This window comes from Ovis canadensis, chromosome 7 (assembly GCF_042477335.2).
Source record: "Ovis canadensis isolate MfBH-ARS-UI-01 breed Bighorn chromosome 7, ARS-UI_OviCan_v2, whole genome shotgun sequence".
Taxonomy (NCBI): Eukaryota; Metazoa; Chordata; class Mammalia; order Artiodactyla; family Bovidae; genus Ovis; species Ovis canadensis.
In genome coordinates, this window is record NC_091251.1 from 92,060,293 (window position 1) to 92,077,495 (window position 17,203).

At 46.3% G+C, this 17,203-nt stretch overlaps 1 protein-coding gene across 4 annotated transcripts in view; it reads left to right on the forward strand.

Moving 5' to 3' along the window:
* The window catches only part of SMOC1 (SPARC related modular calcium binding 1), a 145,145-nt gene that overhangs the window by 76,149 nt on the left and 51,793 nt on the right, over positions 1–17,203 (forward strand). For all 4 annotated transcript variants that reach the window (XM_069596896.1, XM_069596897.1, XM_069596894.1 and 1 more), the window contains exons 4-5: positions 12,543–12,642; positions 14,721–14,768. In XM_069596896.1, the coding sequence (XP_069452997.1) occupies positions 12,543–12,642; positions 14,721–14,768 (148 nt within the window). The remainder of the gene's footprint in view (positions 1–12,542; positions 12,643–14,720; positions 14,769–17,203) is intronic.

The window sequence follows — 17,203 nt, forward strand, 5'->3', positions numbered from 1 at the left end:
TGTACAGATGGCATAGTGATCAAGAGACCCACTGTTGCGTCAGTTGTTGCTTTTCTCTGTCCTTTTCTGTTGTGTTCAATAAACATATTATTATTGTTACAGTTTGAACATCTACTGTGCCCAGAGCATCTTACTACTTGTTCGACATGTGTTTTTCTTTGAATCGCTTTTGTTCCAAACAACCAGATGCTGCATATGGTAATTTATACAAGCATGCTCACAAATAACACATAACTGCTGTTCAGCAAATGTTAGTTTTCTTCCTCTTTGGGCTTGGTTTGCTCAACTGTATAATGGGGGAGCTAGCTGAGCTCCTCCAGAGGTTGTCCTGTGGGCCAGCCACATGGTTTTATTATTTAAAATAGCAGCTCTATTAAGGTAGAATTCACATGCCATAAAATGTATCCCTCTAAGTGTATGATTCAGTGGTTTTTAGTATGTTTGCAGAGTTGTGCAACTGTTACCGCTATCTAATGCCAGAATATTTTCATCACCCAAGAACACATCCATGTACCCACTGGAGGTCATATGAAAGTAAATGTTTAATTCTGTAAATCATGGCAGGGACAGGACCTGATGCCTCCACATGCAGGAAGGACTTGCCTAGTAAGTGACTCATCTCATCTCTCACAAATAGTGGGAGCCACCACTGTCATCTTTTCAATGAGAGAACCCTGTGGGCACCCACAAGTGCAGAGGAGGGCAAGATGAGGGTGGGTGGAGCTCCAACGCTGTATCCGTTGTGTTCGGTGGTGACCTGCCTACTCCAACCACTGCTGCGTCCTCCCCTCCAAGGCTCCTCTGCATGGCCCTGAGCCTCCTCTCCCAGACTGGCTGGCATCATTTGCTTTGGAGCAAGTTGTAGACTCTGGGTGCTCTCAACTGGGCATCTGACCTCCCTGCAGTCTCTGGTGAGTCTGCCCCTAAGTCTACCGTGGAAATGAAAGGAGCAAGCCCTGGGCAGTATCCGCAGCTGCTCTTCTGCAAGGCGGGGTACTTGGGAGGAAGGGATGGATGAGGCCTGCTTCTCTGGTCTTCCTGCTGCTCATGGAAAAGGGGAGGCTCAGTGATGGCAGCTTCCATCACTCTCTCTGCTATTCATTTCTTTTTAAGATGATAGCAATGTAACACGTGTATAGCACTTACTTTGTGCCAAGGTGTTATCTAAGTACCCAACACACATTAACTATTTCAGCCCTCACTATGACCTATGAGTAGATACTATTGTATTCTTAATTAATAGATAAGAAAATGGAGCCACAGAGAAGCTGAATAGCTTGCCAGGAGTCACACAGCTTGCTAGTGACAGAGTCAGGATTCAAACCCAAGCAGCCCTGTGCCAGGGTTCTTGGTCCTAACCATTGCGCCATACTGCCTCTTAAAGGGCAAGGCCTTCTTTTATAGTGGTATTGCCAAACTGGAGCTTATCTAGGAGGATAACTCAGGTGAGCAGGCTGGGGAAATTGTGTCACATGAGGAATAGTCAAAGGAGCCAGAGGTTGGTTTGGAGATGAGAAGAACCTATGGGTGGATGAGAAAAAGACGACCAAAGGGATGCATGAGGACCATCTTCACCTTGGTCTGTGGATGCCAATTGCTTTTTCTTGAGTAGTCTCACAGAGCCGACCCAGGATCACTGAGTGAAATATTTAATGACTCAGATTCTGACTCAAACCCAGGAAGAACTTTTTACAAGAGGAGCAATCCACAGACGGAATATTTTACTCAAAGAGGACTTCCCATCCCAGGAAGAGGACAGACAGGACTGAAGGGGTGTTCAGGTGGGGTGCTGTGGGGAAGGAGGGTGCTCCTGCACTGGGAAGGGAATTAACCTGATGACCTCTTGGCGTCTCCTCCACACCTACTATGATTTTATGAGCATAATGTTCAGTCTGGTGGGTAGGCACACAGTTGACCCACAGCAAACTCTTATTCAGGAACCTTCCAGGCAGACCCATTAATACACACACATTCAAGGCTTTTGCCACTCTGCTCTGGGTGCATATGACATGCCAGGTGGTGACCCTGCAGGCGCAGGTCGTGACACGTGACACTGTGTCATAGTATAATGCTGCCTCTGAAGTGGGGGAGGGAGGTCAAGTCAACTTTTTAAAGTCAACTAAACTCTTGGTGGCTCAGACGGTAAAGTGTCTGTCTACAATGCAGGAGACCCAGGTTCGAGCCCTGGATTGGGAAGATCCCCTGGAGAAGGAAATGGCAATCCATTCCAGTACTGTTGCCTGGAAAAATCCCACGGACAGAGGAGCTTGGTAGGCTACAGTCTCTGGGGTCGCAAAGAGTTGGACACAACTGAGCGACTTCACTTTCACTAAACTCTTCTGCAAAATGAACAGGATCAGATTTTTTTTTTCCCCCTGTCAAAGTCTGGAAAAGTAAAAGGAACATGGGAGGGAGATATGAAGGCAGAAAAGTTTAATTAAAGTGAAATCAGATAGAGGAGGGCTTCCCAGGTGGCGCTAGTGGTAAAGAACCCTCCTGCCAATGCAGGAGACAGAGGAGAGGCAAGTTTGCTCCCTGGGTTGGAAAGGTCACCTGGAGGCGGTCATGGCAACACCCTCTAGTATTCTTGCCTTGACAATCCCATGGACAAAGAAGCCTGGTGGGCTCTTTGCAAAGAGTCGGACACAGCTAAGTGACTTAGCATGCACGCAAGCACAGACATGACAAGCAAGAAAGAGCCCCTACTCCTGCAGGCTACCCTTGTCCCACCACTGGCCAGATCACCACAGCTCCGCTCTGAACAAAGCTCCTACACAAAGGGACTTATTTTTTTACTGGATATTTTAAAAACATAAAAAGTATTTGATCTCTTCCCCCCTGAAGTGGAAGTAGAAGCGAACAAATGAGAGGTGCTGTGTTTGCTGTTTACAAAACCTGGGTCATTCTAGGCACCAAACAAGAGGGAAGAAGTCAAGAAAATAAAGTTCTTCCGAAACCCTGACACTAAGATTTCAAAAATATCTTTATGTGTGTGTTGGGGGGAATGCTCTTTACACTTTTTGGAAACTAACAAAATGTTCTTCATCATGTATTTGGAAAAGTGGTCCTAACCCTGGCAATTAGGTGGCAATTTGTAAATATTGACCTTACTCTTAAGTAGCAGAAGTTCACCTTGGGGTACAGTTGTAGAATCACAGAAGTTTTGGATCAAAAGGGACCTTAGAGATAATCTGGTTCATATTTTCCTTCCTCTCCCTGTCTCACCACATCCAGGGTTCAGAGTCTACTTATAATATCTCACCAAGCCATCATCTGTCTTCTGCTTGATTGCCACCAAAGACAGGAAACTTATTACCACCAATGGCAACATAATGCATTTTGGGCAAGTTTAATTGGAAAGTCCTTCTCTGGGTTGACCTGAGAGTTGTGATTTCCAATAGATGACCCCCATTCTATCTAAGGGACTTACTGAATCCACAGAAATCTCATTTTCCACAAAAAATCTGAAGACCAACACCATTATGTCCTTGTAAAGTCCTCTTTTACAGCCAAGAAATATTTCTTTTTGCCCTGGCAAAGCTATTTAGTTATAGCACTCATTCCCATATCTTAGAGACTTATGTCTCTCTTTCCTCTTGGCTTCTTTCCTCTGATTTCAGTTTGCAAGCCCCGCCACACTCCTCCCCCCCCCACCACCCCACCAACCCTGCCCTTATAGAATGTCCTTCCCCAAACTGGATACAGTGTTTCAGGTATGGTCAGAAAGAGCTTAGGAAAGAATGGTATTATCTCTTATTCTTAACTCTCTACTGCTTGACTAATATCACCTTGGCAGCCATGTTACACCATCAAGTTATAAAAAACATAATCAACAAGGACTCCCACATTTTGAAGAATTTGAAATTGAGGGGTTACCTTCCTTCCTTGCCTTTCCTCCATTAAATTCTGGAAGACCAGGTAAATACTCTAAAAGGAAACTCCCTCATTCCCCAGCAGACAGTCCTCCCTAGACTTGGCATTGAGCAGGAGACAGTGTCTACAGCCAGCAAGAATAGCAGTTCTTTAAAACTACAAAGGACATCCTTTCTGCAAATGGGAAGGGGAAAAGGACAAAATCTGCTTGTGCTGAGTGCATTCTCTACATCCAACACTATTTTAGATGCTTTACGTATCTCGTCTCATTTTGTCTTCTCAATAACCTTCAAGGTATGCACCGTCAGTCTTGCTTCATAAATAGGCTTGGAGAGGGTAAGTGACTTTGTGAAAGTCACACAGAGATGGTATTTAAACCCAGGTCATTTTGAATCCAAAGCCATGTTTTCCCTTCTGCATCCTGTTGCTTCTCATCCAAACCTGACTAAAGATGAGGGGGACATTTGTGGGATAACCTCTTCCAAACTGAGGGAAAAACAGCTCATGCTAGCCAGACCAAAAGGATTACGCCATCTCTCCTGTCTACTCTCGCTTTTCTCACTGCAATCAAACTTTATTCCATGTGTAAAATCACCCAGAAGATTTAAGGCCACAATCGCTAGATTCCTGAATTAAAAGACCACATGTCATCAAGACAACTGGAACAGAAAAACTTTGGAAAGAAGTATTGTCCCATGGCCCCTTGCTCCCAAATTCCCACCTAGAAAAGTGCTTGTTTCTTGAGTATTTCATGATAAATGCTGGAAAGGATGGAGTGATGAAGTGTCTCTTAAAACAGTGGTGCTTGGAGCGTGGTCCCTGGACCAGCAGCAGCAGCATCACCTGGGGACTTGTTAGAAATGCATATTCTCCAGCTGACCCTGTCCCTAATGAATCCAGAAACTGTGAGCCGGGCCTAGCAATTTGTTTTCGTAAGCCCTCCGCATGATTCTTACTGTGCAATAAGCAATGTTCTCTTGCAGCTTCTGATGGAGAGAGGTTCTAGGGGGATAAGTGGCAACCTCAGATGGCCTGGAGACTCAGTCATTCAGCGAGGGTGCATGGCACCAATGGAAAAACATAATTTCCTACAAGAGGTCCTATAGGGAATGCATAAGAAAGGAAAATATGCCTGCTGAAAATACTGCACTGAAACTGAGTTGCTGGGTAGATCTACAGCAAGATGTTTAACTTTGTGCATTAGTTTAATCCAAAAAACCTACTAACTGCTTTGGAACAACTGGCAGATTACAGAGAAAAATATGTTTCATAATCCCACTGCCAAGGAGAGTTAGAGAAATATCCACATGCCTTCTGCTTTTAGTTTAACTTTTTCCCACTGGGAAATGTTCCTGTACATGAGAGTAGTCATTTCATTACAAGTTTGGTAGTTGCTACTAAGAATGCTGAATCAAGCCTGTCTTTTTGCATATGGTTCACATTTTTCTATTTTACAAAAGAAGCACAAAGAAAAGGGATGTGGGAGGGATGTAGCCACTGGGTTGAAGGTGCCTTGGAGGGGACCCCAGTTGTCAGTGAAGGTCTGAGGCGATTCAAGATGGATTTCTTAATAAATAGAACATGAGAAAGCATTACAGAAAAGGAGGTGGGGATTTGCCAGAGGGAAATTGTTTCAAGAAGAGTGAACTAAATGAAAGCCTGATACCTGGATAGTAAGAAAGTATGACTGGGAAAAAGAGAAATATGGCAAGGCCCTGCACTTCATTATACTGCCTTTTTTTTTTTTTTTTTTTTTTAAAGCATGTTTCAGAGAACACTAATACTACCATGGAATGCTCCTGAACTGAACTTGGGTTCGCGCTCCCTCACCTATGCACAGTAAACCCAATTAACTGACACCAAGTTACGGTGAAGGAACGTAGAGCATTTATCACAGGGCACCAAGCAAAGAGAACAGGCAGCTCATGCTCTAAAGACCTGAATTCCCTCATGACTTTCAGGGAAGGGTTTTTAAAAGCAACATTTGGAGTGAAGGTTGCAGCTTGTGGACTTTCTTCTGATTGGTTGGTGGAGAGGTAATAGGGTGATGTTTCTGGAATCTTAATCATCAATGTCTGGTTCCATCCAGTCTAGGGTCTATATGCTGTGGTCAGCATGTAGTCATCATCATCCATCTCTCTGTGTAGGTCTTAGTTCCTGCAAAACAACTCAAAGATATGCATCAGATGATTATGTAGATTCCTTGAGGAGGAACTGGGGCTGGTTTTTAAAAATTTATTTATTTTTAATTGAAGGGTAGTTGCTTTATAGTATTGTGTTGCTTTCTACGAAACATCAACATGAATGAGCCACAGGTTTACCTATGTCCTCTCACACTTGGACATCGCTCCCACCTCTCCCCCATCTCACCTCTCTAGGTTCTTACTGAGCTGGAGCTGGGGCTCTGTTTTATTGAAGAATTATTGTTTAAGCTATCATTACTTTTCTTACTTGACTGTTCTTCCTTTGTTTCTGCATACTCTCACTTCCCTAGTTAGTAACTGCTTGAGTCTGCTCTTTGGAACTCAGGAAAGGCCTAGGAGACTAAGGCCTTTTTCTACAAACAAGGAATGGGCTTTGATACCTGAGAGGACCACACAGGGTCTTGTTCAGTTTCAACCCCACCTTTTCTTTGATATTCCTCTACCCTCTGAGGGGAATACAAGCAGGACCAGAAAGGGGATAAAGTTTTGGATAGAGAGATTAATCATAAACTCAGCAGGGGAACTCAGTTTTAGGGGGATTTGGGTTCACTCACTCAAAGTTAAGGGAAGTTCTGACAGTTAAAGAAGTTTAGGAATTGCTGCAAATGGTATCTTCCTCTGAGAGCTGAATTGTGGACAGATTTAAGGCTCTGAGAAGTCCTGCCATCAACAAATCTTTTTATTTTATTTGGCTCAATATTTCCAAAGTTATTTGGCTAGAGAACCCCTTCATCCCCAATAATTCCTGGTCACACCCCAAAAGGCACCAACTGTATCCATCGCTATAGCAAAGTGACAGATAGAAAGATGGAGAAACAGCAGCTTCACATTCCAGGAGAAGGGAAGAAAGTAGCCACACTTGGGGAGACTGTTCTCCTAGGGAAGCTGGTAGGAAAAACAGCAAAAGTTCAACAACAAATATGCTACTTTGAGATGTGAGGTCCAACCCTGTCCAAGGAGTCCCCCAAGAACAGCTAGAGGAAAGCAGGCTGGCCAGGGGGCACAGCAAAGGCCCCCATGTTGTCATCTGAACCACTCCAGAAATGGCCTTCCACTCAAACTGGAGCAAAAGACTCTTGATTTGAATATTTATCCCACTTCCTCCCCTTCTCCCTCAAAAGAGTTCCATTTGCCAGAGAATTACAAAGCATAAAGATACCTGGTCAGTTCCCTTATACACCAGCCCTGAGACCCAGGCCTTTCTTGGTCTCCCTTCCAGGTCTGGGGGACTTCCGTCTGCCAGGATGGATACTGGCCATCATGCTATCTCTCTTGTCTCTGGGCCTTGGTTTCCCCATTTGTAAAGCATTTGGGTGAGACTAGTCACCTCTAAGATTTTTCTCCAGCTCTGTCAATTCTGAAATTTTGTGAGAGCTTGGAGTTTGGGATCTGAATTCCTGTACTGTTATGAACTAGCTGTGATATTTGAACAAATAACCTCTGCTCCATGCACCTCTCCTACGAAGGATTTGCACACTGGGTGACCTTGAGGCCCAAATGAGATACTGTCTCAGTCATGGTGGTGTTTGGAAAATCATTGTAAAGACAGAAAGTGGTGTTTTTCATTTGGGGTGTGACATGTGAGTGCTCCTTGGCTCTACATATGGCCCATTGTCTCCTTTGTTTTCTCGTGGTTTCCTCCCTTTTGATGCCCCCCATTGGTTTGTTTTGCTCTGTTCGCTGGTGTTTGCTCTGTTCTCTGCTCATCAGTTACTCAACTGCACTCATTGGCAGTGCTGGCCTCCCACATTTTCCCAGGTGTCTACAAGTCGGGCTAATGTTGAAGACTAACAAGCTTAAAATAATTTCAGATTTGTCTTCATTTGGACAGAGAGGTTGACCCGAAGTAAACCACTGGGCTGTTTTTGCAAAGGGCTTCTTGCCAAAAATATTTAAGTATATGAGTCAGAGATGAAATTTCCTACCTAAGAACACACTGCAGTCTAAGCAGAGAGTAACCTCACTTAGATTGATGTAAAAACACTTGTTGTCTTTTAAGGAAGACCCATCAGTTGACATTTTAACCTTCTCAAGGTTGTTCCAGAGTGGGGTAGGAAGAAATGCCATGGTTTGTATCTGTACCTTTGTGGCTGGAACAACCCTGAGATTTGAAAACTGCACTAGATGCTAAACACTAGAAATGGCTGGTTACCTTGTCAGTTCCTCTTGGCCCATGCTCTTCACATAGATTAAGTCTGAAAGTTCATGAATTGGAGGTTGGTGTTTTGAGCAGGGGGAGATAAAACAAAGCTGTTGTTGTTCAGTTGCTCAGTTGTGTCTGATTCTTTGTGACCTCATGGACTGCAGCACACCAGGCTTTCTTGTCCTTTACTATCTCCTGGAGTTTGCTCAAACTCATGTCTATTGAGTCGGTGATGGCATCCAACCATCTCATCCTCTGTCACCCCCTTCTCCTCTTGTTCTCAATCTTTCCCAGCAGCAGGGTCTTTTCCAATGAGTCTGCTCTTCAAACCAGGTGGCCACATGTATTGCAGCTTCAGCTTCAGCATCAGTCCTTCCAATGAATATTTCTTTTAGAATCGACTTGTTTGATCTCTTTGCAGTCCAAGGGACTCTCAAGAGTCTTCTCCAACACTGCAGTTCAAAAGTATCAATTCTTTGATGCTCAGCCTTCTTTATGGCCCAACTCTCACATCTGTGCATGACTACTGGAAAAATGATAGTTTTGACTATATAGACCTTTGTCAGCAAAGTGATGTCTCTGCTTTTTAATACACTATCTATGTTTGCTGTAGTTTTTCTACCAAGAAGCAAGCATCTTTTAATTTCATGGCTGCACTCACCATCTGAACAAGGAGGATTGCTTATTAATTTTAAACAATAAAGTTTTCAAGGGAAGAAGGGAAACTAGGTAGGATTTAACATTTGGTCTGATTGCTTTTCTACAAGAAATGTTACTTCTCTCTTCTGAGAGTAATGAAACTATTTCTATATGAAAATAAACTTCCCCTTCTTTTACTCAAACTTTTTCACACTTTTTGCTGATTTCAAATTGCCCCTTCCCTTGGGGCTGGTTGGAATAGAATGTTCTTTAGTTTCCATCAGAGAATCTGGCTGTGTTTTTCTTTTGAGTGCAGATAGCTGGCTAAAAAAATAACACCATGATAATAAAAATAAATAGCTAAGTTTAACTGGGCACTTACCATGTGAGCTAAGCACTTTATTTACATTATCTAGTGTAATCCGCCCAGCAACTGAGTGAGGTAGGTATTATTATCTCCCTCTTTCTAAATGGTCATGGACAGTCTGAGGCTTGGTTTGACTACAGACCTTTTCAAGGCTGCAGACGGTTGGAAAGCTCAGTGGTTAATTGGAAGTGGCGGAGCTGGTTAGTTAAGGAAGGCAGGCTACAGTCTGACTCTGTGACCACTGCTTTCTGTCTTCATATGACTTCTTTTTCTTCAAGAAGACATCTTGGAAACTTCCCAAGACAATTTGCAGACAGCCTCTAGGTGAAGAACTGTGGGTCCATTCACTTGGAGATCCTTCAGGAAAGGAAAGTGACCTTGCTGGGTGCTTCCTGCAGTGGTCTAGGTCCTCTGGGTCTTCTTTTGTTCACTGTTGTTCTTGCCTCTGCAGCACACCTGGGGCAGGTGTGCCCATAACTGTGGATTCCATGCCTCAGAGGGACATGGCAACAATCCCTCATTCAAGCTCAGCTGTAAAACTCTGAAGGACTTGGAAGCAGCCTTCAGCCTGTGGACTTTGTCGTCCAGAGTCTATTCCTTGGAGCCTGGTCTGAGGAAAATGCTGAGGAGAAAGAGGGGGCTGTGTTTGGGCCTGTGGGCCTGGCCTGGGGGCTGGGAGGCAGCCTCTGTATGTCCAAAGGGGCACAGCGGGTACTCTCAGGTAGCATGTGGCCCTGGGGACCCTCGGAGCCCCAAGGTCAGATTATATCCCCCGGAACAAAGCTTTAGGCTCTGTCTCTTCTTCAGGCACACGCTTCTGTCCCCAGCAGCCTCAGCTAGGACTCTGCAGGCCCAGAGGAGGGGTGCTCCATGTTGTCTAAGAGTCGGACTTGGGGGCTGGGTACCATCCTCAAGAAAGAGACGCTGGCCTTGGCCGTGAGAGCCAAGGAGCCCCAGGGTGAGTCAGCGTGGCCACTGGCCCCAGGGACAGACTTCCCCACAGAGGAAGAAGCAGCCAGTTAGGCCCTGTTAAAATGCTGCCCTTGGCGAGGAGCCGTCCCCCGTGGGCCGTGTTGAGTCTGAAGGGGTGGACTCCAAGTTTCCGGGAGTGCTCCCCACCAGAGTCTCCCGGGCTTCCCGGGGGTGTTTGCGCCCACGTTGGAGGCTGGCTGGCCAGGCTGTCTGACACAGCCAAGAGCAATCTTGCTGCAGCCACCCTGTATCCAGCCATCGGCCCAGGCCAGGCACTGGTCTCACACTTGCTGTTTTCCTGGCCAGTGCCCTCCCGGTTAGGTGCTAGAATCCCCATTTTATAGATGGGGCTCAAAGACCTAAGTAACATAACTGCCAAATCCGAACGTAACTGGCTGGATCTAGGATTCAAATCCAGGTGTATCTGGCTTGCTTTCCATTCCACCCTTAAGCCTCCTTGGAAGGTAGCACTAACCTGCCAGAGGACACTGATCTTGAGTCAGCATCTGGGGTAGCAAGCGTGATCTTGGGATTCAGGGCTTGTCTCCACGAGATAAAGCGGGAGTGAAATGTGGTCCTTTGGTGAAGGCATTAAACAGTTTCTCTGCAGGCATGGTGCAGGTAAATGCCTCAATTATACAGTCATCATACTGGTAGGAGGGAGATGCCCTGCATCTCGTTCTTAAATCCCAATTTCTGAGTGCAGGTCTGTAATGAAGCAACTAGTTTTGGGGGAAACTGTGGTGTTTGGTATCGTCACAAGAGCAGAAGTCTTTTCTGTAGCTTTTCTGTCTTGCTGATAACTTACGGATTTTACAGAGGCTGTCTGCTCTGTCCTTTCCTTCTGTAACCTGTCCCTCACCTCTCAGTTTGTGTGCTGTTGCTGTCTATCCTCGATTCTGATAAGTCTTTGATCCCAAGAGGCACCTTTTGCCCACACTTTAATGTCTGTGCGGTTGGCACACATCTTGTGATTGAGGTCTGCATTTAATGTGGCAGGGCTGTTTAAATTGATGTTACATTTTTAGGATGGATTGAAACCAAGAATTCAGGAAATATGATAATGCATGCATTCTTTCAACTCATCAAATGCCTACAATAAATCTCAGGCATTGTGCTGGATGCTTGGAATACAGAAACAGCCAAGTTTCAGTCTCTTGCCTTTGGGAGGTCACAGTCTAATGGGGGAGATAGACTAGACAGATCATCCGGCTCGTTGTAATAGGGGGAATTAGGGGAGCCAGGCTGTGTGGAGGGTCAGAGGAAGGAGGGGGAGGACATAGGGAGCCTGGGACCACTTTAAGGAGAAGGTATCCTGAATGAGGTGGGAAGACAAAGGCTTGGGTGTAGGCTGGGATGGGTTGAGGAATGGTATTCCAGAAAGATTGACTGGTTGAAGCAAACAGAGGTTCAGAATCATGAGACACTAGGATGTGTTTCTGAGCCTCGACAAGTTGCTTGTGGCTGGAATGGAGGATATGTGGAGATCTGGGGGTAAAATGGGGATATGAGGAGAGCAGGGGCCAGATCATGGGGATCCCTAAGCTTGTGCAAATCAGCCTCATCTCCATCCTGAGTCCAATGGCAAGTCTTTGAGGTATTTTAAGCAGGGGAGTGATGCCCAGATTTGTGTAGAAAGTGGGTGGAAAAGGGATAGCGGGGTGCAGTGGAGGAGGTGAACAGAGTGACAGCTATTGGAAGAGAAAGAAGAATTGCCCCAAATGAAGGCCAAAGCCTCATTTTAATGTACTGTTCCCAGGCAGCATGGACCTAAGCAAGGAGGCTTGAAGAAGGCCAAGCAGTGGTGCAGCAGGACACCTAGAACTAGCACCTGCAGGCGCAAGTGGCCTTATTCTTGCCTCAGCCCCATCATGTGTGGCCTTCTCTCAGGAAAGTCACATGATCAGTAGGCAAGCTGACTGTAGGAACAGGTGCTGGGAAAAGCTAGAAAAAGAAGAAAAGCCTTTCACTTGTCTCTGCCTGTTAAGGGTTGTATCAACCTACAGCGATGACATTCCAACTTGTACTTGCCAAGTTAGTTCACCAGTCGGAACTTCTTACAAATAGATGGGACACGCATCGGCCATTTCTGAGTGTGGTGTGAGAGATTAAGTGTTAAATGTCATAAGGAAACAGCGTGAAGCCCAAGATAAGTGGCTGCGGTTGCTCCTGAGAGTCACGCAGAAAGCACATCCTCAAGGGACATGCTGGGGGCGGGCTGCTGGAGTGAGCAGTGGAAGCAGCGCTCCGCCTTGCCGGGGAGGGTTTGAAACGGATGGGAGGCCACTGTTGATGCTGCGACCCAAGACTGATGGTTCTTTTCTGCTCCCCACTTCCCGAACAGGTGCAGTGCCACACTTACACAGGGTACTGCTGGTGTGTCACCCCCGACGGGAAGCCCATCAGCGGCTCTTCTGTGCAGAATAAAACTCCTATATGTTCAGGTACCGTAGGGAAGGGCGGAAGGAGAGAAAAGGGGTGGAGAGAGATGCCTTGGCCGGTCTCCTGCATCTGTGGGTGGACCTCTGAAAGACTGGTGGTGGTTATGAGTCCTCTTCCCCGTCAGGGAGGAGTCCGCCTGAACGTGCTTGCTCTGTTGGGAGCTGGGTGATAGGGTCAGTATATGTCTCTGGGTATGTATTTCTTTATTTTGAGTTTAGGTTTCTGGTTCAATGCTCTTTACCCAAGCACAGTCTATAAGTTTACAGCTTGGGTGCTCTTGGTTGCTAGGGACCCTAGGCACACTTTATTGAGATAGATTTCAAGAGTGCACAGGAGTTCAGCATCAAAGGCTATGGTGAGCAATCAGTGATGTCTTTCATGGCTGCAGGAGAGGGGAGCGGTGGTCTGTGTTGCCATATGTTTGCCACCAGTGTAACCTACAGTGATGGACAACATTCATGGCAGGGGTCCTGAAATCTGGCTGTCATCAGCGGTGCCTGGGGAATTCAAAAAGAACCCAAATGTTGAGGCTTCTCCTTCAATATTTGGATCCAGCAGGTCTAGAGTGAGACTTGGAGTCTACATGCCTATGAAGCTCCTCAGGTGGTTCTGATGCTGAGACAAATTAGGGAACCACTCTTTCACAGAGACCCTCCTAGTAAGTCCATAGGAAAAATCAAATCTTTTCTATTTCCAACTTTATGGGCATAGAGAAATTTTGTTCTTAGGTCAGTTTTGTGGGATTGTGTATTATGGATTTATAGAAGCCCCACGCTTCCATTCTGATGGTAAGGAAATTCAAGTCACTCCCTTAATTCACTGTGCAGCTCAGCCTATGTTAAAAAAAAGTCTGTCCCACCCACCAGCTGCTTCCTATTTCTCTGTAATCTGTGTATATGAGATTTTATGTATTTACGTATTTTTAATTTTTAAGTGCAAGCAAAGTATAAAACATTATTCTAACGCCTATGGGAAATTCCAAACTCCAGCAGTCCTGTCCTAACATTTTTCTTTTTCCCCTAAATTTATTCATTTTTTTCGACCAGCCCTGCTATATAAGGGGAAGAGTGAGTGGAAAGGGCAGTAAGTATCTACATTAGGAAACCAAAATTTGCAGGCCAAAAAGGAAAGTTTACTTTATTTGTGGTTTACATGGAAACTGGAAACCTTAATTGGGGTTGGTGTGGGGAGGGGGAGGAATGAAACTTTTTTGCAAATGACCTGGAAAGTTTCATTTAAAGCAAACAAATGTGCTAGAAACAAGTCATGCAGGGTAATATAATTGAATTCGCACAAAACTCGTATATGGAGAAGGGGTCGGATGTGAACAGGGATGGATTTCTTCTCTTTTGTCGCGGGGACCTCCCCCGATGCCCTTCTATGCTTGAGCTGGCTGTGTCCTGTGTGTGTGGGGCAGGGCATCCTGGGGAAGGCAGGTGCAGCAGGGTCAGGACTGTCAGATGGGGGCGCAGGGCACCCGAGTACACGCAGGGCACCGCGTTTGGCCAAACGCACCCACTACCCACCCTCCTTGAGGATCGGGCTGCATCTAGAAAATTGTTTCCATGCCTCAGACTATTTTGGCCCATTCAGTACAATTGGGCCAACAATTTTCTACTTAATGCAGATGGAAAATCACCGATTTCCTGCCCTTACCGGCAAGGGATGTCAATCACTGCATTTGCAGTGAGAGGGGTTTTCTTTGCCGTCGGCCCTACTGACTGAACGTGGCTCAGAACGTGGAACTGGTGGGAAGTGGAGGCGAGGGGGCAGTGAGTGGAATGTTCAACAAAGGAGTTATGTGGATGTGGAATTTTGTAAAAATCTGCTCGAGACTATTGCCAGGGAGCCTGGAAATCATGGTTCATCTCAACAGTGCTGTGATACCAGTGACATTGATGTTAAACAAACCCCACTCACATGTGTGTATGTACTCACTTTGTATATAATGTTCCTAGTTGTGTATACAGTATCTATATACATAACCATATGCTCCTAACAGCAGGCTTTACCAGCTCTGAAAGAAACCAACCGCGATGCATTCTGAACGTCTGTGTTTTTGTTTCCCCTCTCACCCAAGGTTCGGTCACCGATAAGCCTGCGAGCCAGGGTAACTCAGGAAGGAAAGGTGAGTGGAGTTTCACGCTTTATCTAAATGTTTGCTTCTAAAGCCCGTCCAAGCAGGCGTTCTTAGACAAGATGGAAGAAGCCTGGGGTGAAAGCTAAAAGTGCCCTGCAGAGAGTCTGCATTCTTATTCTGTTCCTTCCCAGAAGCCCCGGAGGTAAGTAAAGCTCATCACCTCCCGGAATTTCTGAGAGAGATGAGCAGTGCACGTGGCACGCGAGGACCCTGAGACCCTTGGTTCCTGGGAAGTTCAGTCAATCAACTACCGGTAACCACTGGCGTTAACCAGAAGCGCACAGTGAAGGCGGGCATGCCCAAGCCTACCCAGACTCTTCTATTTTGGAAACTCATCTGAGCATAATTTTTCCTCTCTGATTCTCCTTGATAATTGTTCTGGCACATCCAGAGTCTCTTCACTAAGACTACGATGCTCCATGGGCATGTGACCTGGGCAGCTGTGGTCTCGAAATTCTTGTTATTTTGCCCTTGAACTTGGGTTTTGTCAGCACAGTGCAATGGGACAATGAAGCATGCATGTGGGCAGTAGAGACACGTGTGCTATGCGTGTTCACTGTGGCTTCATTGTAGAGACACATGTGCTGTGCATGTTCACTGTGGCTTCACTGACAGATAGCTTTTGTGATGAGGGCTACGGGTCTTCCATAACCTGCTTAGAATTTTCATTTTTCTTTATCTAGAAAGTAAGAACGTATTTGTTACTCAGTCATTGTCTGATTTTTGCGCCCCCCCCCCCATGGAATGTAGCCCGCCTGACTCCTCTGTTCACGGGATTTCCCAGGCAAGAATACTGGAGTGGGTTGCCATTTCCTTCTCCAAGAGATCTTCCCAAGCCAGGGATCGAACCTGGGTCTCCTGCATTGTGGGCAGATTCTTTACTGTCTGAGCCACTAGGGAAGCCTTTCTTTACCTAGAACAATGACAAATAGCAAGTGGAAAAACACCATGACAAATCAAGAGAGAGACCACGGAGGAGAGGATCAGACTTAATATTTTAGTGTCTTTCGTGGCACCCTTTCTCCGGCTTTTTGAAGAAAAGGCTTTTTCACTCTGCACTGGGCCCTACAAATTGTGCAGTTGGCCTTGATGAGGGCATTTGTCTGAGTGCTGGTTAGTGGACTAGCCGACATGAGGAATGGGCCCCTGGGATGTGCTGACCACACTTTCCAGTATGGAAGACGCTAAGATTCGCCACTTCTTACCTCCAGAACAGCATACACACAGACAGCGGGTGGTTGCATGGAAAACAGGTTTCAATTTTATTGCCCATGCAAGCACTCCAGAAGCCTCATTTTGGGGTCTCAGGTAAAACCCAGGTGGGAGATCTCAGCTGAGTTTGAGCCCTCCTACTTGACTCTGAGCCTTGGGAACTTCATGCTCATAAGAGCTATGTGGAGAGTTGGGCCTGCAAGGATCAGAGTGGGGCAAGCAGGCTTATCCTACACTGCAGTCACAGAGAGACCAAGGTGAGGCCCTGGCCCTGGCCCCAGATGCTAATTCCGTGGGGACCCAAAGAGGAGGCAGAGTCCCCCTGCTTGAATGGAGGAGCTGAGAGTCTGGAGAACCTGCTCTCCCTGCATGCAGGTGCTCCAAGAAGATATGGGAGTAGAGCTTGGTGATATCACCTCCTTCTAGAAACCATGGGCCAAAGGACCCAATGGGCTGCTTCCCTACCAGCGAATAGGAATGAGTAAGTGGGCAAAAAGTACTTCGCAGCGCCAGGAAGACAGCCTTGAATGTTGGTGGTTCCCTTCTAGGAGGGAGGGCAGGAGAGGGGATAAACATTTCTTCCTGAAAAGATCTGAAATCATCAACACTGTGAGTGGCATGTCTGTCTGTAATTGATTGGGGTTGGAAAAGGGAACTGCCTTCAGTTTTGCTTGTTGCCACTGAAGTCTTCAGAAGCATAAGCTTTAATCCTGGTCATGAGGTCCTGGTGGTAGGAAAAAGAAAGAGCAGCCATGTAGAACAGACCACCCAGACTTTCCCCACGGAGTGCATGATGCTGGGTGAAGCACCTGCCCCCAAAAAGGCCAACCAGAGCATCTGGCTTTTAAACTGCACAGAGAAATATTTCCCAGGTTGTCTTGTATGTTGTGAATGACAATAGGAATCAGACCCGTGCTCACAGCAGGCTCTTGCTGATCCAGGTGGGAGAAGACAGGGGAATCTGATTCCTCCAGGGAGCGGGGTGGATAGAGTGTGAAGCCTGAAGTTTCTACCTCTTCACTCCCTTATCCTGGTGGGTTCCTCCATTCCAGATGGTGGTGTAGGGGCTTCCTCTTTGGTGCAAAGGCCTGGCAGGGGGGTGGGGAAGATGCTAGAGTTCACTTGCTCCCTGGAGACTTGACTTCTGCCCAATGGCCCCTCTTTCCTTCTACTTTGGAGGGTTCCCAGAGGTGCTGCAGTCTGTGGGATCG